Consider the following 26,893-nt stretch of genomic DNA (forward strand, 5'->3'; position numbering starts at 1 on the left):
TAAGATAAGCATTTGCTTTGTGTAAAATACTCTCTGTTTGCCTGCTTCTAATTATTTAATAACGATAAAAATGAAACCGATTTGTATGAAATTCTTTATTAGTATTTATTGAAACACCGGGAGAAGATGTAAGCACTATGCGACTGAAACTTGGAGAAATAGGTAGTTAAACAAATAAAACAATCACAAATTATCACAATTTGATCAATTTATTCGAAATAAACTCACATTTCATACAAACAACATGGAATATTTAAATAGGATTTGTACTCGCTCCAGGCATCACAATCACATACAGTAACAATACCACAGTAGGTATCTATATAACATACTCAAATTGCTTCGAAAAATAGAGCTTTATAACTATAGAGGGATATAGTACATCTATTATGATAAATAGCAGAGAAAACACGATTGAAATATGTTCTAGAGAGCATCGTTCTCAATATAGGTACAATACCTTAGCAGGTATTTACAAAGAACATATTATTAAATACAGCTTTTATTTAGAGTTATCACTATTTCACTTTTAAAAGGAAGAATTCGACCCATTGTACATATGTGAACAAGCTACTTATGCCAATTAAAAGTACCTAAGTATTACGTTGGATATCCATTTTTTTAAAAGGGCAAGCTGCTACAAATATAAAGGTGGGTTTCATTATATTTACATATATTTCAACAAATAAAACATTCTTCATAATAGTAATATGGTGGAAAATTGTGGAAATTGTATCAATTTTTTTTTATTGCGTAACTGTGTACAATATTGATTATTTAATTAAATATAATTATTTGGCTCATTAGATAAATATCCTATGGTGACAAAAATTACATTTCTACATGTAATATTCATACACAAAATTGCATGCATTGATTCATCCGTTCATATACTATAGCTATGTGCTAAGCAGGTGTAGAAATTGCATATAAACAAATCATTAATATTTCAAACTTAACTAAATATAATTTAGATTTATAAAAATCTAACATTGGTGAAGTTTGTAATAATCTTAGAATAGGTGACATTTTCAAATATGTATAAATCATTATAATTATGTATTCATCATATAATAGTTTGCACGACGGATCAGCTTCTATTAATCATAGTTCATTATAATTTTATTGTATAATACAGAAAATCACTTATCAATTTAAAGAGAAATAATTATTGACATGAACCTACAGTTGAATTCAAAAACATAAACTAACATAGGTAATTAAAAACATCAAAAAAGAAAAGGCGGGTTCTTATATGCATTTTTTAAATATTCAATTCAAACAGTGAGGAATAGGGTAAGTTCTGTTTAAAGTTCTATAAATCAAGAATAACTAGCTAAACCTGACACCACGCGATGACTCATCAGTTCACAACTGAACATTGATCTAATTAAATTTCTAAGGCTATGTACGCATCGTTTAGACTTGAAAGAAAATTTTGTTAAACTGTAACACTGGGAAAATATATTGTACCTCTAATGCTCGAATTATGTACAGAAAGTACAGACAGTTCAAGAAAAATAATATCGCATTTTAATTTTTATGCGTTTCTATCATATTTTTTTTACTTTTGCGAAGTCTAATAGTAGTGAACCTTGCACAAGCAAAGCTGCCTCCTTTAAGCAATTGTTATTTCAACAACAAATCACATAAGACCTCTACACATTTTTTAAACAAAAAAAAATAAACTTAAAGAAAGAATTCCAAAATCACAATGCGTACTAAGCCTGGCAGTACTAAGTTCCATTAGCAACCACACTATCGCTATGATTAACATACATTGCTGCTTATGTTAGAACCTCAGTGTCGTTCGCACTGTCATTGGCTTCAACGTACAACTGGAAGCGAGTGTAACCCGATGGTTCCTTCAGACTCTTGTTCTGTATTATATTCTTGGCCCACGCTCTGCATCGAATCACGATGTTCAGGTTGTGTGCTGAAAAAAGCATAGGTAATGTTAGTACGTATATTTTGAGAGTGACTTTCAGAGGGTACATTAAACTGTAAGTCCCGGCTCGGCAGTCGTTACGCGTAGTCAGAAGACAGTCAGTCTGACACCAGTATTACCTAGGACCTATTAACTGCCTCGTTGGTCTAGCTGTCGCAAGTGCGGCTGCTGAGCACGAGGTCTCGGGTTCGATTCCCGAGTCGGGCCGAAATCGCTTTGTGGGTTTTAGAAGACTTTCACATAGCAGCCCAGAGCCTGGAAGGTGGTGATTGATACACCCGTGCATCGGAGAGCACGTAAATGTCGGTCCTGCGCCTGATCTCTTTCCGGTCGTGTCGGATTGTCGTCCCATCGGGTTATGAGAGTGAAGGAATAGGGAGTGCACCTGTGTCTGCGCAAATGCTCGTGCGCTATAATATGTCCTGCGTAGTTGGCTAATCTCCTTACATGAGAACAGCCGCCGTAGTCGATAATCGGCTAGGAGGACATCATCATCATCATTACCTAGGAGTATCAGGTTGCCTGGGTAATTGGGTTGAGCAGGTCGGGCGGGCAGTCACTCACGCAGGTTAGACTGGAAGCTGACCCCAGCAGAGTTGGGAAAAGGCTCGGGAGATGAGTGGACATCATCTCATCATGGGTCTTTAAAAAAAGCTTTGCATCATTACCTGGTGAAGATAACCGCACAGCAACGAGCGGGCTCCTGTACCCCTGATCGTTGGTGAATGGGTAGAAGGACCCTGGTAACCCTTGGCCCCAGGGGTACTCCAGCTTGGTGTCATTCGCCTTCTCTTCCAGGCATGACACCCACACTTGTTGTTGCTGATGGAACAAGGAATTTCATATTTTAAATGATTATTTTAAGTGATGAGGAAGTTAATGATAATAAGTATGATGACTAACAGAGTATAACGAAAGCTTCTAGCTTTCACATAATGTGCTTATACCGTTCAGATTTGGAAACAGTATAGGGAGAAGAAATAAAGGTAATTAGGTATGTCTAAGTAACAATTATAGCTACGGGTAGTCAGAAGCCAGGATCAAGGATGTCTGACAACCAGTGTCCAGTGTCTAAGGAAGCTCGTCTGACTAAAATACTTACGAAAAGGCTAGGCTGACCATGTTTAAGTAACAACTAGCAACTTTCTATATTATCTCTGTTAGTGTTTAAATCTACAATAGGACTACATCTTTCGGACTATTTGGAGAAAATCTCAAACTATCAGTTCTAATCTTCATACTGCTAACAAAGCCGAATCAATATCCTCACCTGGGTTGCGTCTAGTTTCTGTATGTATTCTACGAGATCCTCGGGCATGTCAGCTGGCAGTTCATTGACATCGTAATACTCTGGCTTCCATCCTATTATCTGAAATTGAGAAAACATTAACGATGTTTCAGTAGAAGGTCTCCTCTTTACTTACTGAGAGATATTTACATTAGACAATATACTACAAATAAAGTTTAAATAGATCTCAAATATCAATGGCTAACGACGGACTTTTTGTTTTCTATAGCTCCTACGTCTACATGTAATATGACGTTTGGCCGTCGGTCAGTCGCGTGGGTCGGAATTTAATCTTAAAATCGAAGTATGTAATGACAAAAACTACCAAGAAGATCTCTAAATACAACTTAAGTAATTTGAGATGGTACATGAGTATTCCATCTCGCTAATAAATACACATCAAAAGCATACATGCATATTCAAGTTAACACTGTAGTTATAACACTAATAACAAACAAGAAAGAAGAGTATGGAAGCAGGAAACATGCTGCGCCGACCCCAAATAAACTTAGGATAAGGGCAGGAGGATGATGATGACTATAGTTTTAACACTTACTTTGTTAACCTTGATGAAGATGCAAGGGTTCTCAGGGAAACCGTAGTGGTCTTCTGCAGTGCAACCCTTCTTGGATGTGTACCAGCGATCAGCCATGTAAGCTGGAATAAACATACACATATTTAGTAACATTTAACTTAAACCAGGAGAGGCACCTGAAATAGAAAGTCTACCAGGTACCTAATTAACAGTTTTGATATTTTTTTTCTGTTCCTCAACAGTTACATTTTCTTTTGCATCGTGTGCGTTTGCATGCATTTTCCAAGACCCGAAACTATTGTTATATTTCGATTAGCTTTCGAACTCCCTCACCCCCGAACACGCACGTATGCAGCTAATCTCTCAACCAGTATGCCAAACGTCACTTTCCATGCAGCGAATGTCCTGAATTCCATGCGTGATTTCTTAAACGGTTTTCCGAAATACGACCCTCAAAAATAACCTTCCACGAATAGTAAAGACATACTCTTTATTGTATTTCTGCATCAGAAGGTCAATTGCCTCCACATAACGACGTGTTAGTACAATATGTTCTATATTGTCAGTACATTTCCATTGAAGTATTGATTCGCGACAAAGCGTCAGCAAATTGCTTAGCCACGCCCGAAGGCGCGGTGTCTGCACTTGTTACTATCAAGCTTTACATACTAGCTGTAGCGTATGGGTTCACTAGCATTCTGGGACCATTGAGTCTGGATAAGTATTATTGACGGCATATTCTTTAAATAAAAAACCGGACAAGTGCGAGTCGGAATCGCGCACGAGGGGTTCCGTACCACTATTTATAAAACGAACAAAAAATCACGTTTGTTGTATCGGAGCCCCCCAAAAAATATTTATTTAATTCTAGTTTTCAGTATTTTTTTTATTATTGTAAAGACGTAATTATGAACAATCAAAAAATGTTGAACTTGTTGTGGTCAGGTTCACCTGAGCACCTCATGGGTTTCATACCGTTGAAAACAAAATCCTCAGGTAATGGAAAAAAGTAGTCACAAAAGAACTCAGTATTTTACTCCCAAAATTAAAAATCCTTCCAGAACATTCGTCTCCTCCGTTGTTGGAGCAGTAATCAAAATTTTAATTCGTAGGAAACCACCGTTTAACCACTAACAGTCTACCTACTCATTTGAAGATTCAGCTAAATTAACTGCGGGAACAGGAACACGGTTGTTCTCATGTTACCCCCCACTGTTACTAAGACTACTTAGAACTGACGGGTCATTGTGATAGTATCGTATCGATGTCGCAAACGTTTCGTTTCTGAGAAATGAGGATGCTTATATTTCAGCCAGAACCTAGGTCTACCTACGTTACTACATAGTTTTTTTTTTTAATATAAAACAAAGTCGCTTTCTCTGTCCCTATATGCCTATATTGTTTATAAATATCTAAAATCTAATCTTTATAACTACGCAACGGATTTTGATGCGTTTATTTTTTAATAGATAGAGTGATTGAAGAGGAAGATTTAGGATATGTATTTAGTATCAGCATTGCACCCGTGCGAAGCCGGGGCGGGTCGCTAGAATGTTATAAAGCTGAAGATTTTTATTTGTTTCAACGCGCTATATGCAAGAACTACTATTGCACCGATTTGAAAAATCTTTCAATTTTTAATTAGCCTCTTTATCGAGTAAGTTTGCTTTTTATGCTGCGTGTTCCTCGCAGCATGAGTTTCCATAGGACGTGGATGAAACATGCGTATTGAAGCTATGTAGGGTAATATTTATCACATACAGAGACACCAAGAGGACATGATGATCATTGTGAGGTAAATTCGTGGATATTTGTCGGATTGCCGTCCCATTACACTATGAAAGTGAAGGAATAGTAAGTGCACCTGACTCTGCACAAATGCTTGTGCACTATCATATATTCTGCGCAGCTGGTTGATCTCCTTATGTGAAAACAGCCCTTCAACGACAATCATTATTCATTCAAATTCATATCATTATCACATATATCGATAATAAAGTATAAATGAGTAAATTATTTGACGTGAAAAAATGCTAGAATCTAGCCTATTTTCAATAAACGTTTTTGACTTTGACTTTGACTTAATGCCAATACTCACGTTGGAAGAACTCTTCAAGCTGATGTACATAGGGCTGGTAAGCAGAACTGTTGTCCACGCTGTACCTGAGGACTGGTGTCTCATACAGAGGGCGGGAAGCCACGCCAGGGTTCGCTCCTGGAATATAATGGTTATTTCATCATTAGTCTGTCATCATCATCCTCCGAGCCTTTTCCCAACTATGCTGGGGTCGGCTTCCAGTCTAATCGGATTCAGCTGAGTACCAGTGCTTTACATCATTAGTCTGTAACAAACCTTAACTTGGCCGGATACACGTAATAATCAAACTTAACCAATATCTGTTCTAAATAGCTTTTTTCTTTGGTTTTTGGTTTGTAGGATTCGAAGTCACTGCTGACCCAATTTGAAAAAATATTATGCTGTTAGAAACAATGGTTAGAAAGCTGCAAAAGTGACAGATGCTTTATTTAATCCGGGCTAGGAAAGTAAAAAGAAATAGATCAATTGCAATCTATATAATCCGAGGACTCACAATCAACCTTGAACCATTCCCATAAGCATATCTCCATTATACAAAAAGCTGACATAAGCGCCCAACACCACGTAACAACGATAACCATGGTCACTATAGTTAGTGCCCATGTATGCCAAACAATGTCACACCTAGGGCAGGATGTGAAACAATTCATCCAACTAATTAAATGCCCGCTCTATTGTTTATATCCCTTTACCTACACTTTCATGTTCGCGATAAACGTAACGCTTATTAGGGTCACAGTAAGCGGAATTTTAACTACATGTACTATTGCTGCTGACTGGTAAAGAATTGTTACCGATAACCAGTCTGAAAATGAAAACCTTTATACTTTTATACTCTCTGTTAGATTGCAGAGTTATGAGGTCTTAACAAATAACTGACAGGGCGCATTATGCATGCCTTACCTAAATATTTGTTTATCAGATCAGATTTACTTAGATTACATCCAGACCCAGTCTGCGGTTACAAACATTATCCTTGTCAAAATGCACTCACATTACAGATAATCATAATCAATTGAAAGACATCCTACACAAACGCCCAAATCACCACTGCATCAAAAGATCCACCAGTCGAATGAGTCACACACATTCCCGGATACATAGACCAGAAATATTCCATAGCCAGTCATGCAAGCATATCATATCGTAGGAGGGGGACTTCCTACAGTTCTCCCAGCCAATTGCCCCCCGAGGAACCGGCCGTAGGAAGGCCATTACATAATAAAAAGTGCGGATTACGACCTGACCGGCGCAGACGCAGACGTTTAAATGTGACACGACCTCTTTACGATTTATAGCGCAACGGGTATAGGTACGGTAATAGATTCTAGTAGGTAACGCTTGGGATACTAAGCAAGCATTATATTATGCTCGAAAATACAACTAGCTGGGGGGTGTACTGCTTAAAGTGTTGCATCCCTTAATGCATTGTTGAGTCAGTCTTTCACGTTAATGAGGAAACGATGCCAAATTAAGTCATTCGTTTCTTTCTCAATTGTTGTAGGGTCATACATATGTGCATTTTTAATAAAAATAAAACGTGTATTGTGTGATAAGACTCTTTACCTCTCTTTGACTTTCGCCTTGGGTCTTTTTACTTTTAAATGATATGAATGATATAAAAGAAAATGGATCAATTCGTAATTTTTTCGCTGAAGAAGTAGATACAACTTCTTAATAGTTGTCTATCTGTATTCTGCATTCGGGTGGTAGGTATGTCACATTTATTAGACATACAGACATTACATATTTCAATAACTGATATCCTCCTAAATATTTACCACCATTTGATTCTATATCCTCTTCTGTGTGAGAGGAGGCCTGTGCCCAGCCATGGGACGATGAAAAGGCTGATGATGATTAATCCATATATGATGATGGTGATTATTTGAACTAACCCTTACCTATAAGAGACTCGTGCAGCAGGTATGTGGGGCGTTTCGGTTCCAGCGTGAGGTACAAACCACCCATGCAGAGAGCGAACATCAGAGCCAGGACTGCGTAGAACACCAGGTAGAAGGTCAGCACTATGCCTGGAACACAGCGAGATTGGTTATTAGATTTCTTTTAATGTCAATTGTTTTGGTCTTAGACAGTTTCAAAAGGTTTATAATGAACCAGTTCACCTAGTCGATAGTATGGAAACTGCTTCCAGACTTTGTTTTGTTAGCATTCTTTCGGCGTCTGATCAATCCAACTAATTATTTATCTGATTATCAGTGTCCTGAAGTCACTATCTAACTTCCGACTAACAAAGCATCTCGATAACGAATGCAATCAAATTACTAACTTCAGAATTGCAAAGTATTTGGCGCGAACTGTAATTTGGTGTTCTCAGTTTCAAAACAATATTTATAAGCGCCAGTATTCTTAAAACAAATTGTTACGTTCAAATTCATAGAAAGTAAACCGTTCATTTTGTTGGTCCACTATCCAGTAGACTTTCAGGCAGAGAGGCAACGACTATCACAGACAGATTAACTGCTTCACCATTTTCTTAAGCAGCATGAAGTTCCAATATACAATGTTGTGTTTCCCAATCAATCCTATTGGATCGCATGTTCACCATAACCCCGGCTGGCTATCTGCCAGCGCCATTTACAAGTCAAAAACGCCATTAATTCATTAAATCTTTGTTTGTTTTCGTCGGTTGTAAAGTAGGGAGATTATAAAAATATCCCTTTTGGTATAAACATAGTTTGGCTTGGTTCACGTTGTGAATTTGTATGGAGTCTATTCTATACTTAATGATTGAATATTTTCAGGTTTTTACTACGAAATGCTTCAGAGATGGGTACTACTTACCTTGGCGATTATAATATGTAGCTTCAAGTATCTAACCGTGTACCTATACCAAAATGTGTCAAGCAAGGTATGTGGTTTATCAGGTTGGTTCTTGTGGTTTCATACAGAAAAGCTTTTTAAAAATGCTCATTACCCTCTTCACAATACATACGTAATTAACAAACAAATAAACTGCCAGGTAGGTACCCATTGAGTAACACCCTAGTCTTTACACACATTCTTCCTACTAACCTACTTTATCCTCAAACAATTCTAAACCCTATCTAACACAAAATAGGACACATTTTACAAGCACTAATCGATCGCCCCTCTGATATCTCTGACGAAAGCATTCTAATTTTAAAAGCGGCACCAAAATAGCGCGTACGCATTTCTTGGTACACGAAATAATGTTTTTTATGACATTTTTATTGATACGACTGTCTCGTCTGAAGAATTTACGTAGTTTAGTCAAGTTATTGGTTATTTGGATTATTGGTTTTGGATGTTTGAAATGGTTTTCGCAATCTGTTGGACGCCATCTTTGTTTGAAACGAATATTTTGAACTGTAGTTGTGGTGACGTCTGTGTAGCCATTATAATTGTAATGCTTACGATTGTATGTTTACAACATCGAAAGATCGGATGGATAAATATGAAGATTTAAGTACAGATTTTTTCACATTGAAAATTAAGCAAAGGTAAGCTTTATTTTAACAAAAAAATATGAGTTGTGGTGACGGAAAAACTAGGCTAATTAATTACAACACTGAGAATAAGAATAATTTGTGTTTAAAAAAATATTTTTCACGTAACATATTTTTCTTCAAGTTAATTAAAGAAAAGAATTCTCCAACACATTTTTTTGTCAATACAAAAATTGCCAGTGTGTATTTAAAATAAAAATCCAAGTTTAAAATTAACGCTGGCCGTTTTCTCAAATCCTCCTTCCTTCAAACAAAGACTCAAGCATAATAAAGGTCCCATTAGACGCGCAATGACCACTAAGAACCCACAATGACGTAGGTGCGATTAAAGAACCATCTAGACCCGGAACATATTGAGTACAGACCACCGTTTGTCCGGATGCGGGAATTGAATCCGCGACCCTGAGCCCAAGCGGACACTTTAGCTCAGCGACAATTGGGAGTTGGGTCATTAGAGTTTAAGACTTGGTGCTCGGATATACCTCTTTATTTTGAAGTCGGGGAATTGTTGTCAAGGAGTTGAGGAGCATTTTTAGAGCAGGGTTTTCAGTAATTTGCTCAATCGCTTTTTCCACGCGGATGCTACGGAGTTTTTACGCAAGATTAGGGAGATTACCTATTCTATGGCAGCAAACTATGAACAACGATGCCACCTGAAACGCGATAGATATCCGCGATCTAGCCGCTGAGAAAGATCTCTTTGCTTTCTATGATTATGCGTGATGTAAAATCGAAATCTATATTATATTTTTTACCACCAATATTATATTTTTTAAATACTGGTGGCGCACTGGTTCGATTCGATTGGTATTTGAAACATAATTAGGTACCTATTCGAAGTCTACAGTTCTCGTGAAATAGCTTTACCCCTATAAATTCAGCTATTTGAAGAGTTATTACGAACACATTAGTATTTTGTTCGAAATTAGTACATTTTGCCTATCAATTTATTATACACAGAGCGGCAAAATTATTTGACGAGATCTGTATCTAACTCAAACACTAAATTCATAAGCATAGAATTTGATTAAAATGTACTATGTATTTACTATAAATAATGATACTTATTATGTATCTTGTATGTATTCTGAATACAGCAAGGGCGACACGCTAGATTGGATCTAGTGTGATGAAACCAGTGAATGAGCGAAGGACAACCATTCATTCAGAACGAATGAGTTTACCTATGAGCATAAAAATACTTCTTTAGGCCATCCAGGACTGGAATTATATCTAACTTAACTAACCTGTGCTTAATACCATGTTATTTGCCCTTTAACTTTTGTAGCTTTTTTTCAGGAGATGAAAAGGAAATTTAAAAATATAAAAATTAACAGTCGAGTCGCGGCTGTAATATCTTCCCATTTCTTAAAAATATGTCGGAGATAGTCAATAGTACGGTCACTGAACGAGACGCAAACGCGCCCTCTGGTGGCGTATCCGGTGAAACAACATTTTGGCGCGCTTGGCAGAGTCGTGGTGGTCAGCGTGGCGCCCGCGGAGCTCAGTCTCGGTTGAGTCTTAACTCAGTCTTGGTTCAGTCTTGGTCGAGGCTTCGTCGAGTCTTCGTGGAGTCGTTGCGTTACTGCCGTTCGTTACGTGTAGTGTACCTAGTGTTATTGCCTAGCGTTGTAGTATCGAAACTAATTGTAGTGTCTTATGGTTTTTGTATTGTAATGGTTCTTCTAACCTAACAGACAGACTTGTGTTGCTGGGGAGTTTGTTCCGCCACTTCTTCTCCCCAGCCAAAACACATAGGAAGTGGTGAAGGGCGGGCGTTTTGGGGGCTAGCTTTTGTTCTGACCAATTTGAATAAACGTTTGACTTTTGAGTTCTTTTTGAGTTATCTCTTTGTACGATTACCCTAACTGATGTCGGACGATAGTGCCATCCTGATGATGACGCCTCCGACTAATATTTCAAAAAAAATATATATTACAAACATATACTAAACTCTTTCAATCAAACATATATCTTATAACTTTCGTATAAAAATGGTAGTTGGATCACTAAAGCTACGTTAGAGAGCTGCCCAATGCAACTGCAAATAACCAGTACGTGCCTTTAAATGAAATCGTTTTGGATCGAAGCGGCAGCAGCGAGTGCAGTCGCCCTCAGATATCGACCAATTTCAGACTACTTGACATCAGAAGGATGTGTAACGTACTTGCAGTCGGCACCTCGCTTCCAAAATGTACTTGTATTAAAGAATAATATCGAAATGACGGACTTTAACCACTGCTCCCCTTCTTCCAAAACTGCAAAAAGAGACAAAGAACTCCTTTCATCAATCTCACAGCTCATTCTCTTCAGTTCGCTTTTCAAAACCTGATCTTCATTTCTTTCTTCTTTATGTAACCTGATTGTATTCTGGCCAGTCCTTGATCCAGTCTACATAAAATAGCGACAAAGCACTCGGTTGTTCCACATCTGATTGTCAAGCTGGATTCTATAGTAACACAAAGCGACCCCTCTGTGACGGGGTCATTTACGTATGTGTTCAAAAGGATATGTAACGTACTTGAATTTTGATTATGGTTTTATTTAGTGGTAAAAGAATTGGAGTTCTTATGTGCTGGTTTTGTGAAGGAAGATTAATTCATGACTATATGAGTGTAAAGACAATTTGAGTTAGGTGTAAGTAGGTACATATTTTTGTATGACTTTCACGATATTTTCAGCTAGCCGTTTCGGGTGTTTCGCGTAGTTCGTGCAAATTCTGTGATATTTAGAAATTTCAAATTATTGTCAAATAACTTTGTTTTTTTTTCTAATATCGTCAAAATATAGGTAATCCTTCAACTTTGTGTAGTTTCTACCTTCCTTTGATAGAAAACAATGGAATTACAATTATGTTAACTTTTCGGAGTGAGATGGTAATGAGAACTTCAACGATGGTAATGATTTTGTTTAGTTTCCAGAGGAAAATCGAGAAGTTAAGGTTATGAAAATGAAAAAAATCGACTGATATAAACTTGGATAAGAAAGATTTATTTTTATATTCAATAAACTAAATAAAGAAATTAAAATTAGACTTCTAAATGATCGGATACTTATGATAAGGGTATTTTTCTTGTCTTTTTTAATTTTTTACTTATTTTTCTACACAATAATCATAATCTTTGAGAATAATGAGACAAAAATCAGAAGCTTTTATTTTTCTTCTATAAGCTAAGAATTAGTAGGTATAATATGGAAAAGCGTTAGGGCCAGGTGGAATACGAGTGAAAGTGTGGAAGGTATTAAAGATGGATGGATGGAAATGGCTGACTTTATTCTTCAATAAGTGTTTGCAAGAGGAAACAATACCAGACGAGTGGTGCAATAGTTTTTTAAGAACAAGGGTGAATCTGAGTGTTGGCCACTGAAAAAGGGGGATGAGAAGACAGTACATGTAGCAGAAATGAGAAAGTTGAGATGGATGTGTGGTGTGACAAGAATTGATATAAAGTGAGGAATGGTTACATTAGAGGAAGTCTGAAAGTAGCGCCAGTTACAGAAAAGATGAGAAGTAAGAAGGTTGTCATGGTATGGGCATGTAATGAGGAGAGATGATACGCATGCAACAAAGTATGTGCTAGGTATAAATGTAGATGGATGGAGAAGAAGAGGAGGACCTAAGAAAAGATGGATAAATTGTCTGACAGATGACACAAAAAAGCAGAAGACATATTGCGCCGACCCCAAATAAAATTGGGAATAGGGCAAGATAACCTAAGAATCAGACTACAAAACTAAAATTAGACTTCTCGCAATGTAATTATATACTTTAAAAAAAATATTTCGAAAATATGATATCAAAAACGAATGAATTAAAATAACTCAAAGTATTAGAAAATATGTTCATCGGAATCATCATCACAAAAATTTTGAATTTCTCTCTTTGCGTATACTCCTTCTACATTTTCTTTGGTATCATGCTCTGGTTCGCTATTGGACATGATAAATTTCCCTAAATCGGTCTGAAAATTTTTGTCAACGGGTTCCTTTATATCAACATAAAATTTTCTGTTTTCCCAATCAGTCACATTAATATCAGATAATTTTTTGACTTTCGGTGACTGCGGCCCTTTCGAACACTGATCTTCTTTATACTTTTCAGGACCTGCCTTAATTGCTGCATATTTTTTTTTCTTTTGAAGTCTATCGTGCTCTCGTTTGTGTTTAGTTTTTCTCGGCATTCTTAATTCTTGGTCCTCTGCGAAAATAAATACCTTACACGTAAGTAGATTCACAAGTTTATCAAAAGTAATTTATAACGTAATTAAAATTACTTATAATTATATTAAAAACAAAAATGAAGCACAAATTGCAATTAAAGTATTTATAGATTCTAAATACCATCGTTTTAATCTCATTACCATCGCTAAAAAAAACGAGGGTAAACGAAGGTGGTGAGGAAGAAGGTAATGAGGTTTCAATCCTTTTTTCAATTTATATCATAGGATATCAAACTTACGGAAATCTTAAATACTTTAGTAATCGAAGGTTATTATTAGAATCTATAATTAGTAACATAATAAACTAAGTCATAAATACTTACTTAATTATGGCAACGATAGGAGAGAGAACAATTCCAGAATAATCACCTCCTGCGCAACTTTACACGAACATATTTTATTATCACAAGCATGCGTGCACCTGCTGAGACGTTTACTGGCCGACTGAGGGATGTGCGCGGGGTGTGTTGTCGGTGTATCAACGTTAAGGGCAATACGCAGAGTATAATTCATAGATCCGTTCAACCCGATGGTAATGACAAAAAAAAAATGAGAAACATTTATGAAATAAAAAAAATATAAAATTGCGGAGCTAGCTTTGTTTATGTAGATGAAAAAGTTGTACTTTTTAATGTAGTTTTTTAGTACGGTTACTTATTCATAATTAATAATGATACTTTTGAATAAAATACAAGTATATCTAGGACGATAGCATATGGACACCGAAGGAAATGAGAATTAATTATGTTTTTAATTTATATTTTGTTAATTAGGTTACTTTCATCAGTAAATATTACATGCATAGAAGCCTAACTTTATAACTTTTGATTTCCTGTATAAAAAACATAGGTATTCAGTTAGTAAATTAAGCTTTTTAGGCTGGACGCGTAATATGCACGAAAAAAAAGAATCACCCTTTCCCGGTAGCACGAGAAAAAGGGAGGGAACTAAGTACTTCCCTCACATAAAAAAAGTAGCCTATGTCTTTGCTCAGGCTCCTAGACTATCTGTGTACCAAATCAAAAGCACGAGAGACAGACAGACTGAGTTTCTTTTGAATTTATAATATTGGAAAAGTATCACCACGTTGCAAGTTACCACCCTTTATCAACTCTGCTATAGGCATGCGTTAATCTGTAGTCTCGAAAATATGTGATTCTTAAATGGTGGCCTATCCAGCTATGGCTGATGAAGATATCAACAAACAATATGATACTAGACACTAATAAGGCCGGCAATCGAATGCAATAATATCAAGTTCAATATTATTGGTACAAAATACCGAATCAATTGTCATTCAAGACCACTACTCATTGAGCGTTTCATATAATCGACACTTTGGACCGTATTCATCAAGCAGTTGAGGAATGTACCTACCTATGTAAATTACATTTAGCTAGGTACACCTATGTATAATACCTACGTTTTTGAGATTTGAAAAAATAAAAATAGCTCTTTCGACACGTCAAGTTAGTTGCACGGTTCCAAAGGGTGGGTTCCATGGAGAAAAATCGGTAAGAAACTCCATAAATACTCTTTAAAGAAAAAACAATCCTTTAAAATAATTTTTATGCTGTCTTCCCGTAAACCGGCAATAAACGGACCGCTTGAAGCAGTCAGGGGCGATAGCTTCAAGCTGTCGTCCGCCCGAATCAATTGCAACTGCTCGAGCGGTTCGTCTATGTGCCGTCCATAGAACTCCGCAGTTCACTGAAATCGACAGCTTGAAGCTGTCACGGCTGTCTTAAGCAGTCCGTGAATTGCTGGCCTATGTGTAAAAACAGTGTATACGCGCGCAACACCCGACTTTTAAAGCCGAGCGACTGATCAGCAAAGGTAGTTGTCAATTGTTTGCACTGCCCATATGAAACAAACGATATAGGTAGATCGGAAAAACCAAGTGAAAACGCGTCATGATTCATTCAAGTACCTAACTGCCATTTATAGTTTTTAGAACGATTTTACGCAGTTCACATTTAGTTAGGTTATGGCTTTCATAAAATTAGTTCGTGTGTAAACTGCACTTATCGATGCATAATTGCATGTGACCGTAAAAGTTGTGTGAAAAACAACGCGATAAGGAATATTCACCTTTTTGTGTGTACTTTTTATTAATGTATGGAATAGGCAAAGTCGATTACTTAAAACACTATTAATTATAGATTAATTTGAATGCTAATGAGAATGACGTTTATAAACATTAAATATATCCGTAACTAGTTAAAAATAAAACACACAGCAAACATTTTTAAACCTTTAAAATGCATATTGCCTAATAGTTTGCCATAAAGCCTTACTACAAAAACTTAAACTGTAGGTACTGGACCATATTTCAACGTCACACGTTTTGCAGCCACATTTTTTTTTGACGTCTGTTGAACACTTCAACAGACGTTACCACCATTTAAGGGTTCATACGCACTATGCGGGTAGCCGCATTACGGCTAGCCGCGCGGCTGACCGCAGGATGCGGTTGCGAATGCGGCCAGCCGGATCACGGGCAGCCGCATTCGCAACCGCAACGTGCGGTTGAAGAACCGTTGCGATTTGCGATCATGTCGATCCATTTCAAAGATGGACGTGGAAAAAGTTGCACGTAATGTGTGTAAATGTAGTAAATTTACACACGTTACGTAAAGAAGAAAAAACAAAAAAAGAAGTACTGGGTGCATCCTTATTTGCAAACACGAGATGAGAGCAACCATTTTGCAATATTTTTCGAAGAAGTAAAAAAATATGAAGATAAGTTTTTCGGATTTACTAGAATGAGCATAAAAACGTTTGAAGAATTATTGACACAATTTCGCAATAGTATTAAACCGGATGTAAAGTTAATAATAGTGCTACGGTAAGTAAAATAAATATTTATAATTCAATTTTTATTAAAATAATGTAGGTACACATTTCAAGCATCATCGTCAGTGATGGAATTAAAAAGTTCCAGATAATCACTCTCCTGAGAATTTTCGGAAATTGGCGATTGAGCATTCGTCGGATTCCTATAATCACTCTCCTGAGATTTTTCGGAAATTGGCGATTGTGCATTCGTCGGATTCCTCACAATTTCTTGAGACGTGTCTCGTCCAAACTCCGAAGACTGCACAGGCTGCGTGTAAACATTACTTCCTGAAAACTGTGCCGTTTGATATCCATGATGGGTATTACCTCGTCCAACCTCCGAGAAGTTTGTACGGTGTGAATAGGGACTATTACCAGAATAATGTGACATTTGATAACCCCGGTAAGAATTAGGCCTTGGATAATCAATGTTCGAATAATTGAAAATCTGCGCATCTTTAATTACCTTTAAAATATCTAATTTACTTTGCAATTGCATATGTTCTGGAATTTTTTTAAATTCCTTTACTAGAGACAAGAAAAAGAGGCGATCCGCGTCATCTTCAACACTCTTTCTTTCTAAATTTCTATTTAAGGCCCCGACTAACTCTCTACCGATAAGATCATCACTATTATTTTTCTTGTTTCTCTTTGGTGCCCATGAAGTATTTGATGGAAGTGTTTCTTCATTTTGCATAGCTGTGTTACCATCTTCATTTTCTGTAGTTACATTCCCCGTTGTGCTATTGACAGTTACAGTATCTTTTAAAAATAACAAACTATCGTAGAAAACATATGAAGTCTTTTTTTTTGCCGCTGATCCGCTCTTAGTCTCTTTCGCTTTATGGGCCTTCACAAAACAGTCGCGAATATTTCTCCATTTTTTTTGAATACTCAAACCTAAAAAAAAAAAAAACATTGTTTCAGATATTTGGCGTCAGGCTGTTCATTCGCAGAATTGCATTATATGTTTAAGATTGGAATTAGTACTATCGCCGAAATAGTTCGAGAAGTATGTGCAGCTATATGGTTTTGCTTAAAAAATATATGCCTACCACAACCAACCAAAGATATGTGGCTTCAAATTGCAAATGGTTTCTCTACTAGAGCACATTTTCCGAACTGTATAGGTGCTTGTGACGGAAAACATATTAGAATTATAGCACCTAACAATAGTGGATCAATGTGCTTCAATTATAAAGGATATTTTTCTTTGGTATTGCTAGCAATTTGTGACAGCAACTACAAATTTGTGATGATTGATGTTGGAGCATATGGAAGATTCGGTGACTCAGCAATATTTCAAAACTCAAACTTTTATAAAAAAATTCAAGAGAACCGCTTGAACATTCCTGAACCAGCACCTATTTCAGGAAACAATGCAACTTGTTTCCCCTTCGTTTTTGTAGGAGACGAGGCATTTGCTTTAAGTACGTGCATGATGCGCCCTTATCCGAGAAATAATTTAAATATTACAAAAAGAACATTCAATTATAGACTTTGTGTGGCTAGACGTTACATTGAATGTACTTTTGGCATACTTGCGAATAAGTGGCGCATTTTTCACAGACCAATTAATGTTCACATCGATTTAGTTAGTGATATTATTAAGTCTGCTTGCATTTTACACAACTTTGTAAGAGACAGAGACGGATATTCTTTTAGAGACTCATTAAGTAATCCACTAACTGAAACTATTACTCGAGATAACGTGCGAAGAAACAATAGAACTGCTTTCGGATATCGAGAATCATTTGCAGAATATTTTATGCATGAAGGGAGAGTAGAATGGCAGGATAATTACATTTAAATAAAATACCTATTTTGATAATTACCTAGTTTTTGTTTTTCCTCCTTTGTCAATTCCGTACCGTGATAAATATGCACTAACTCTTCCCATGCTCTTTGTTTTAATATTCTATCAGAATACTCTGGTTATTTGGTGTTCCAAATTGCTGGCCGACTCTGGATTTCGATGATAAATTTTTCGGTATCGAATTCCATTTTACCAGACGTACCACGTGCGTACCACGTACTCACTCAATGGCGGGCAGCCGCAGACTGAACCGCACAGTGCGTATAGCAACCGTCCGGCTGGCCGTCACTCGGGCCGCAGCCCTCCGAGCGACCGGAGCGGTCTGCGGGTAGCCGCATCGCAGTGCGCATAGAAATGAATATTACGTACATAATTGTGCTTGCGGTCAGCCGGACGGCTAGCCGCAATGCGGCTACCCGCATAGTGCGTATGAGCCCTAAAAGTTTATGTCGTACGACGTTTAGACTAAATTAAAATATAAACATCTTATTTATTGCAATCATCCAGTTAGAAAATATGACTAGATATAACCCCTTGAAGACACGAGTGAAATCGCATGAATAGCTAGTATGTATGTACAAATGAATCGTCGTCCTGACATTTCCGGGCGTACGCGCATCGTCGGTAACAGAACCCCGTGCATCATGTTACGTGCGCGCGCATCAATTCTGCATCGTACGAGTGACGCGCATGATATTATGATACTGTTCAAGGGTATCGGTATTGTGTTTTTAGCTAATAGTGGTTGTAAAAGGAATGTTAGTGATAGAAAGCTTTGTGTGGTTACAGTTAGGTACTGGCTTCTGTCAGCGGTTTCTGAGGGAACTGCTTCCCGCACACGGATAAAAAGTAGCCTACCTACATATTTTTCTGATATGTTAGCAATAATAGTAGAAAAAGTCGTGGTGGCCTAGTGGGTAAAGGACCAACCTCTCAAGTATGAGGGCGCGGGTTCGATCCCAGGTCAGGCAAGTACCAATGCAACTGTTCTAAGTTTGTATGTACTTTCTAAGTATATCTTAGACACCACTGACTGTGTTTCGGATGGCACGTTAAACTGTAGGTCCCGGCTGTCATTGAACATCCTTGGCAGTCGTTACGGGTAGTCAGAAGCCAGTAAGTCTGACACCAGTCTAACCAAGGGGTATCGGGTTGCCCGGGTAACTGCGTTGAGGAGGTCAGATAGGCAGTCGCTTCTCGTAAAGCACTGGTACTCAGCTGAATCCGGTTAGACTGGAAGCCGACCTCAACATGATTGGGAAAAAGGCTCGGAGGACGTTATCAATAATAGCCGTTTTCCCGCAGTTATATATATTACATGAGCGGGATATAATATATTAGATAGATTTTTCTTTGTTACATTAGGTACATTGATAGTGTAGCTTTCTAACAGTATTTTTTTTCAAATTAGTTCAGTAGTTAAGGAGCCTTAAGGATACAAATAAAACAACGTTTCCTTATTATAATATATATATATTGCATATTTTGTTGATAGTAATCGCGAACTTACCGGTGAAACATTCTCGTATAGGACCGGCAAAGTTAATAAACTCGGTTTAAAACGTATTTATGAAGGTATTCTTCAACGCTTGCTTGTGGACATTGCAATGTACCCGATTGCATCCGATTATCGTAGTCCACCAAAATCGCCAAGAAATTATAAAAATACTCTTTTTCGTCCCGTTAAGTAAAAATAAAAATGGTAACATTGGCAATCGATTCGAGGGAAATCAAAAGTTTATATTATTGCACCAAAACATAGCCGGGATTTTAAATAAAATAGATGTATTTGAAATTACAATCACTGAGTTGGTAAGCCAGATCGGCGTTATAGATTTTATCTGTCTTAGCGAAACTTTTATTAAATCGGGCCATGAAAGTAATCTAATACTCGCAAACTACACTTTGGCGGCTAGTTACACAAGACAAAGACAAAAACGAGGGGGTACATGTATTTTGGTGAGAGAAGGTTATAGTTTTAATACGTTAACAATACCGGACGAATTGGCCACTGATTTTTGTTTTGAATGCTGTGCCGTTGAAATTTTGAACCATAATCTAATTATAGTATGTATTTATAGAATTCCAGATTCTGATTTATCTATATTTTTTAGAAAACTTGAATTATTATTAGGTAAACTAACCCATAAAAGTAAAAATCATATAATTTTGTCTGGTGATTGGAACATAGATATATTGAAAAACAATAGATATTCAAGAGAATTAATATCTATTCTAAATAATTACAACATTTCGACACACATTAAAATGCCCACTAGGAAAAATACAAGTATAGATCAAATAGCCAGTAACTTGCCCACGCTTGATTTAAAAAGCAATATTCATAAATTAGCACTTTCTGATCATGATACTGGTCAAACATTAACTTTCCGCCTACATAATATTATGAAAAATAAATCAAAAACCTGTAAATTTTGGTATGATACCAAAAGAGATTTTAGTATGGATAACGTAAATAAATTCTTACAATGTTTAGAATCCTTAAGTTTTAATGATGTGTATGAAGAGACAGACTGCGACAAAGCATTCAATAAATTTCACGACCTATTTATTCTATTCTATAAATTGTGTTTTCCAGAAATACGAGTCAGATCAAACAACAAATTAATAAAAAATAAATGGCTTAGCAAGGGCTTAAAGATATCTTGCATTAGAAAGCGAATGCTATATTATGACTACCAACACAATGCTATAAGCAAAGGCTACCATAAAAAAAAATATCGCCAGTATACAAATATTTTGAAGAAATGTATAATAAAATCACAGCAGATAAACAATAATAATTATTTCTTACATTCTAAAAATAAATGTAAAGCCACATGGTCTATAATAAAAAATAACTTAAACAAACATATTATCAAAAATGACATAAGTGATATAAAAATTAATGATAAAATAATTACTGACCCTACTGACATATGTAATCATTTTAACAACTTTTTCATTGAACTGACAAACAAAAATAATTTCAACAATAATTTGGATGTAAATAATATTGACATGACCGCTAATATAAACACATTATTTTTAACTCCAGTAATCGAATCTGACATAATAAAAATTATTAACTCTTTAAACAACACAAATTCTACGGGATACGATGAAATTGACACAAAAACAATAAAGTTAAGCGCGAAAATTATAGCACAGCCGCTTAGTTACTTGATTAACCTCTCGTTTGAACAAGGTGTCTTTCCAACAAGACTGAAAGAGTCTATAATAAAACCACTGTATAAAAAGGGTAAACACAACGATCTAAATAATTATAGACCTATTACACTCATACCAGTATTTGCAAAAATTTTTGAAAAAGCGATGCATGGTAAAATATCCAGCTTCCTAAACAAACACAATCTAATTGTGGAGAATCAGTTTGGTTTCAGAAAACATAGTTCAACAACACTAGCCAGCTATTCTTTAGTAAAACTAATTAGTGAAGCTCTTAATAATAAAATATCAACTTTATCAGTTTTTCTAGATATGAGCAAAGCATTTGACTTTGTCTCACATAAACGTCTTCTTTACAAGCTAGAGAGATATGGTATAAGAGGTAAATCTCATGATTGGTTCAAAAGCTATTTGTCCAACCGCCAACAAAGGACTGTTATCTCTAAAATTGTAAAGGATAGTAGAATGACATATAGCTCCGAATTGAAACATAACAACTCTGGTGTACCACAGGGGAGTGTATTGGGCCCGCAGCTTTTCTTGTTATATATAAATGACCTACCACAATGTCTAAAACATAACTGTATTCAATTTGCGGATGACACTACATTGACGATTCGATGTTTAGAGAAAACGGATATAGAAACTGAAACTAATAATGAATTAACAAATGTAATGAAATGGTTAGAAGACAATAATCTTCAAGTAAATATTGACAAAACAAAATTAGTTAAATTTCAAAGGTGTAACTCAACAGTAATACCGACAGCAATACAACATAATAATAAAATTTTACAACCAGTACAGTCAGCTTTATTTTTAGGTATTGTAATTGACAATAAACTCGACTGGAAAGAACATATAGAAAGAGTGTGCAACAAGTTAGATAAGTTTGTGTATGCCCTAAAAAAGCTTAGGTTAGTAACCAGTAAAGAAACAGCTCTTAACGCCTATCACGGTTATGTTTCATCGGTGTTGCGTTACGGTTTAGTGATATGGGGCAACTCAGTAGATGTGCAAAGAGCTTTTATAGTGCAAAAAAAATGTATCAGAGCCATAAGTGGCGCCGAATATTTAGATCATTGCAGACCATTATTCAAGGAACTAAAAATACTTCCTCTGCCATGCTTATACATTTTTGAACTTTGTCTTTTTGTAAAAAAATACCCACATTTATTTCCATTAAATGAACAGACCTCTGTGAGGTTAAAAAACAAAAATCCTGGAAAACTACTGGCACCTAGACAAAGATTGCATTTATACAGCAATAATGTACATTGTATGGCAATTAAAATTTATAATAAATTATCACCTGACTTGAAAATGTTACCAATAAGTAAGTTTAAAAATCGGATGTTCACTTGGCTTCTAGAGATGTGCTTCTATTCTGTTAATGAATTTCTAAATCACAAGTTTTGACATTTTATTTAATATTTTGACATTGTATTTAGTACCTATTTTGACATTGATTGATATTGTGTTTAGTATTATAGTTTAGCATTGTGAGAGTACGTTTTTGACATAAGTATTGACACTGTATTTAGCTTTTTAACATTATAATTAATATTTTACCATTTTGACGCAAATAATATTGTTACCTACTTCTAATTACTATCATATACTTCTTCTTTCTCCTGCCCTGTTCCCAAATATTACTTGGGGTCGGCGCAATATGTCATTACTATTGATTGCAATTACTATCATATACTTACTTATACATTATTTTTTTTGTGATTCAATTTACTTGACATTTTTATAATTACTTTTTTCTTTCTTTTTAAAGCATGGTTAACTAAATATTTCTACACCAGCAATGGTAGTGTATGTGAAACTATATTCAATGTAAAACCTCAATGTACCATATACTTAGAAATAAATGATATTCATTCATTCATTCATTCATTCATTCATTCATTCATTCATTCATTCATTCATTCATAACGTCGGTATAGATATTACTGGCAAGTTTCATCAAAATCCTACCAGTATTTTTGCATAAAAGAGGGACAAACATCCATACATCCTAACATACAAACTTTCGCGTTCATAGCATTAGTAGATTAGTAGGATGTACCCTTATCCATTCACGGATTGATGATGCCAAACCAAGTAACCATAAGATAGGTAGGCATACGACCTATGCCAATAGCTACTCCAATCAACTGTTCTCCCACGAGATCGTCATATATTTTGTGGGGGAGTCGGTTTCAACAGTGACCATATTATGGGCAATTTTTATTTTACGGTCGTAGAGGACTCCTGCGGTGAATTGCTGCTAGTAGATAATAGCTTAGTTTTTATTGTAAATGGTAAGTGTAGGAGGAGACTATACCGTTTGTAAGATCAGCTTCATGTGACACGACGCTTTTCACCCACGAAACGTGGGTACAATTTACGTAAAGTTGGTATGTATAAAGAGTATAAGCAAGAATGTAGTAAACTATTCTTTATTTATCCACGTGTAAAATTCATTGTTTACATTAACATTACTCAAAAGCAGGTAGAAATTAAAATAGCGTAGGTATCCTTATCAACCAATGGCTAGCTGTGTCAAAATGAAGTTCTAAAATACCTACAAGATGCTATTGATTTAAGGAAATAGTTAAAAAGAACCATAGACACTCATCTAATTTACATTTACCTACGATTCACAGACTGAAAGATATATAGGTCCTGAAAGTTCTTTAACCCGGAGTTGGCAATCAAAACAGCATTATAAAAACGACAACAAAGCTTGCCAAACCAACACAAATCAGTGCAAGTGTCATGTAAATAAAAATAGATTAAAATTAGTTTATCTGTTGCGTTATTAAACAACTCAATAAATTACGTACTGACCTGCACAATTTTACATAACAGTTGATATACACTTCACACTTTATTCAATTGTTACTTCACAGTTCATTCAATAGTTAATCGAAATGAAATCTGAGATTTAGATATATTTTCCCCTAATGTACAACATTTTCCTACATTCCTTAAATCATAAATGCACAAAAATATCAGGTTTATAATACATTTGTGAAAGAGAAACCAATCAATTTGTATAAACATTCGCCTAGATTTAATAGAATAGGACATCCCTAAAAGGGTGCCAAAGTCAGCAATTTCAAAGACCGGGATATGAACTTTCAGAATGTATGAGAGTGAACTGCTTTTCGACTTTTTACAGGAGGTTGTACAGAGGTTGAATACATACCCCATCTCTTTGGTGTCCTCCCCAAGAAGCTATGCTCCTCAGGGTTATAAATCGCGTTCATCATTCTGGAGAAGCATGTTCCTGGTGGAGGAGGGGCCCTGACCCACTCCTCGACACCATTCGCCTTGCTGGCCATCTCCAACCGATTACCGATTCAAAATATATCGATTATTTTCGATTATTCGGGATGTGAACGATGCGCGACCGGCATTCACGGCGGTGTCGGGTACACTGCGCGTACGCAGGTCCCGTTGCGGATAAAGTTCGAATTAGGTGTTATTGTGAATGTCTAGGTTTATGATTTATGTTTGCTGTCGGAGCAAGTGGTTTAAACGTCTACAAGGTAGAATAGGTTTATGGAGATGGGTGTTTGAGCAAGTGAAGTAGCGGAAGATAGAGAATTTATATACTCCTTTATTTACCTTATTTTTTTTTATTCATGGACAACGCATTGTTTTTACAAGTAGAAACTATTTATTTGTAAGTAACTTCTGAAATGTTTTTTTGGCCCATATTCATATTTTTTAACAATATATTTCTAGGAACTAACTGCAAAAAAACATAGTTTCCAAAAGTAGGTAAAACGGCTCAAACTTGTTACGATTTATAATTTCACATCATACCTACACTATAATTTCATTTGTTACATTAACTATCCAAGTTCACGCTAACCTTCACATTACGATAAACTATTGCTAGTTTATTTTGTGGCCGCTACATAATATTTTATTTATATTTAAACTATTAATAACTCTCACGTGTTTGTGTTTCTACTTCTACCTATCGTTAGCTATCGTTTGACGCGTGTACTGTCTCCATGGCTAATTTGTGAAGATCATAAATCCACGTGGTGTAACTAGATCTTCTTAGGTTTTATGTACCTAGATAAGTATCTCCATTGCTAATTGTAAAGCCAATTACACGTCACAAGATTTAATGTTCAACCCGTTTATTGAATTACCATCATATAACTACTTTACCTCCTTACTTAGCTGGACAGCCAGTCGCTGCCAGACCTTCGTAATTTTTAACCATTAAGTTAGACTGATGGTGGCTTACAAAGATATGAAAAAAATACCGCCTGATATGTCTGTCGCTTTTCTCTGAAAGTTATGATATCTCCAATTGTGTGCTTGATTGGTTAGACAAAAAACTCACATATCAAGTTACAATCTTTCCTAACATTAAAATGCGACTGTACCTAACTGTCTGCCTATCTGTCTGAATGTCCCACTTTCCCTCCAAAAGGTACTAAACCGATTCATTTTTCTAAGCTAGTATAAATAATATATAAATTCTTTTTTATCGCCATCAGGCATTTTTCAAAAACGCCGAATACACAGTGAACCTACTACCGTCGTAAACACGTGCACGGGGGACTATGTGTGAGAGATCGGCTAGGCCGCTTACCAGATGAAGTTTTTGTGACCAGCGACATTAATATGCATACACTGTGTGACTGTAGGATTCGAATAGTTAGGTGTAGGGCTGAGAGACCCTTTCTTATTGCCTGTTTAGTTATTAAGTTAAAAAAATAACATGGTTGAAATACATTTAGATGATATTTTCAGGCAAATTATTTGTCCATGTTCTACTACACTCTATTGTATTATCTTTGAGCTTTATCGTCTACCTACATAAAACATTCCATGTTTGGTTTTGTTGCAACATCAATAGGTACTAAGTAGGTACATCTGTTAACCTATACTTACCCATTTCACCAATATCCTGAACTAATTAGCTTTCGTACCTACCAGGATAAAAAGTCTCATAATTTTAAGACAGATGTCTCCTATAGTCCTACTTGCATACCTACTGTTTTAGGGGGCTTCCACACTTTTAAACTTTTCGAATTTAAAATAGTAACAATTTAACCACCCCTTTCCACTTTCTTTAATCACTTATCTAAGTAAATTTATAAGCCTACAGATAATTCCGTTGACCAACATTCAAATATCACCCCCGTTACCATTAGGTACATAGATCACAAAAAGTGACTAATTCCCGTGGTTATTTTCCACTACTGTGAAATCCCGCTAAACGTCGGCCTTGTCACAATCTCGCAAGGTTACGTTAGTGCTAAAGGGAGTCATTATGGCAGGAGTCTGGACTGCATCCGTACTTTACCAGCTATTATAGCAAACAGGGCTTAATCGTGGTAAAGATGCGTACATATAGGATACACACACAGGTTATAACCGCTGGTATAAGTTAGCCAGCGGATTTACACGCGCAAAAAAACTAGCTCCCAATCCCAATCTAGTACCTACC

General features: G+C 36.1%; 2 protein-coding genes and 1 long non-coding RNA gene across 3 annotated transcripts; 1 reads left to right on the plus strand and 2 right to left on the minus strand.

Annotated features, from left to right (window-relative positions):
* Positions 1–190: 190 nt before the first annotated feature.
* LOC124645809 (sodium/potassium-transporting ATPase subunit beta-1-like) lies at positions 191–24,841 on the minus strand. Its single transcript, XM_047185716.1, has 7 exons — positions 24,623–24,841; positions 7,774–7,902; positions 5,870–5,986; positions 3,793–3,893; positions 3,219–3,317; positions 2,617–2,770; positions 191–1,936 (listed from the first exon to the last, which is right to left on the minus strand). Exons 1-7 carry the CDS (start codon positions 24,756–24,758, stop codon positions 1,788–1,790), a joined length of 885 nt encoding a protein of 294 aa, XP_047041672.1. The 5' UTR covers positions 24,759–24,841; the 3' UTR covers positions 191–1,787.
* Positions 12,331–14,498, minus strand: LOC124645811. Its single transcript, XR_006986277.1, has 2 exons — positions 13,904–14,498; positions 12,331–13,558 (listed from the first exon to the last, which is right to left on the minus strand). It is a non-coding gene; the product is annotated as an uncharacterized LOC124645811 (long non-coding RNA).
* LOC124645808 lies at positions 16,058–18,249 on the plus strand. The gene is made up of 2 exons (XM_047185715.1): positions 16,058–16,428; positions 17,346–18,249. Exons 1-2 carry the CDS (start codon positions 16,346–16,348, stop codon positions 18,226–18,228), a joined length of 966 nt encoding a protein of 321 aa, XP_047041671.1. The 5' UTR covers positions 16,058–16,345; the 3' UTR covers positions 18,229–18,249.
* Positions 24,842–26,893: the final 2,052 nt, after the last annotated feature.

The sequence above is a fragment of the Helicoverpa zea genome, chromosome 3 (genome assembly GCF_022581195.2).
Source record: "Helicoverpa zea isolate HzStark_Cry1AcR chromosome 3, ilHelZeax1.1, whole genome shotgun sequence".
Taxonomy (NCBI): Eukaryota; Metazoa; Arthropoda; class Insecta; order Lepidoptera; family Noctuidae; genus Helicoverpa; species Helicoverpa zea.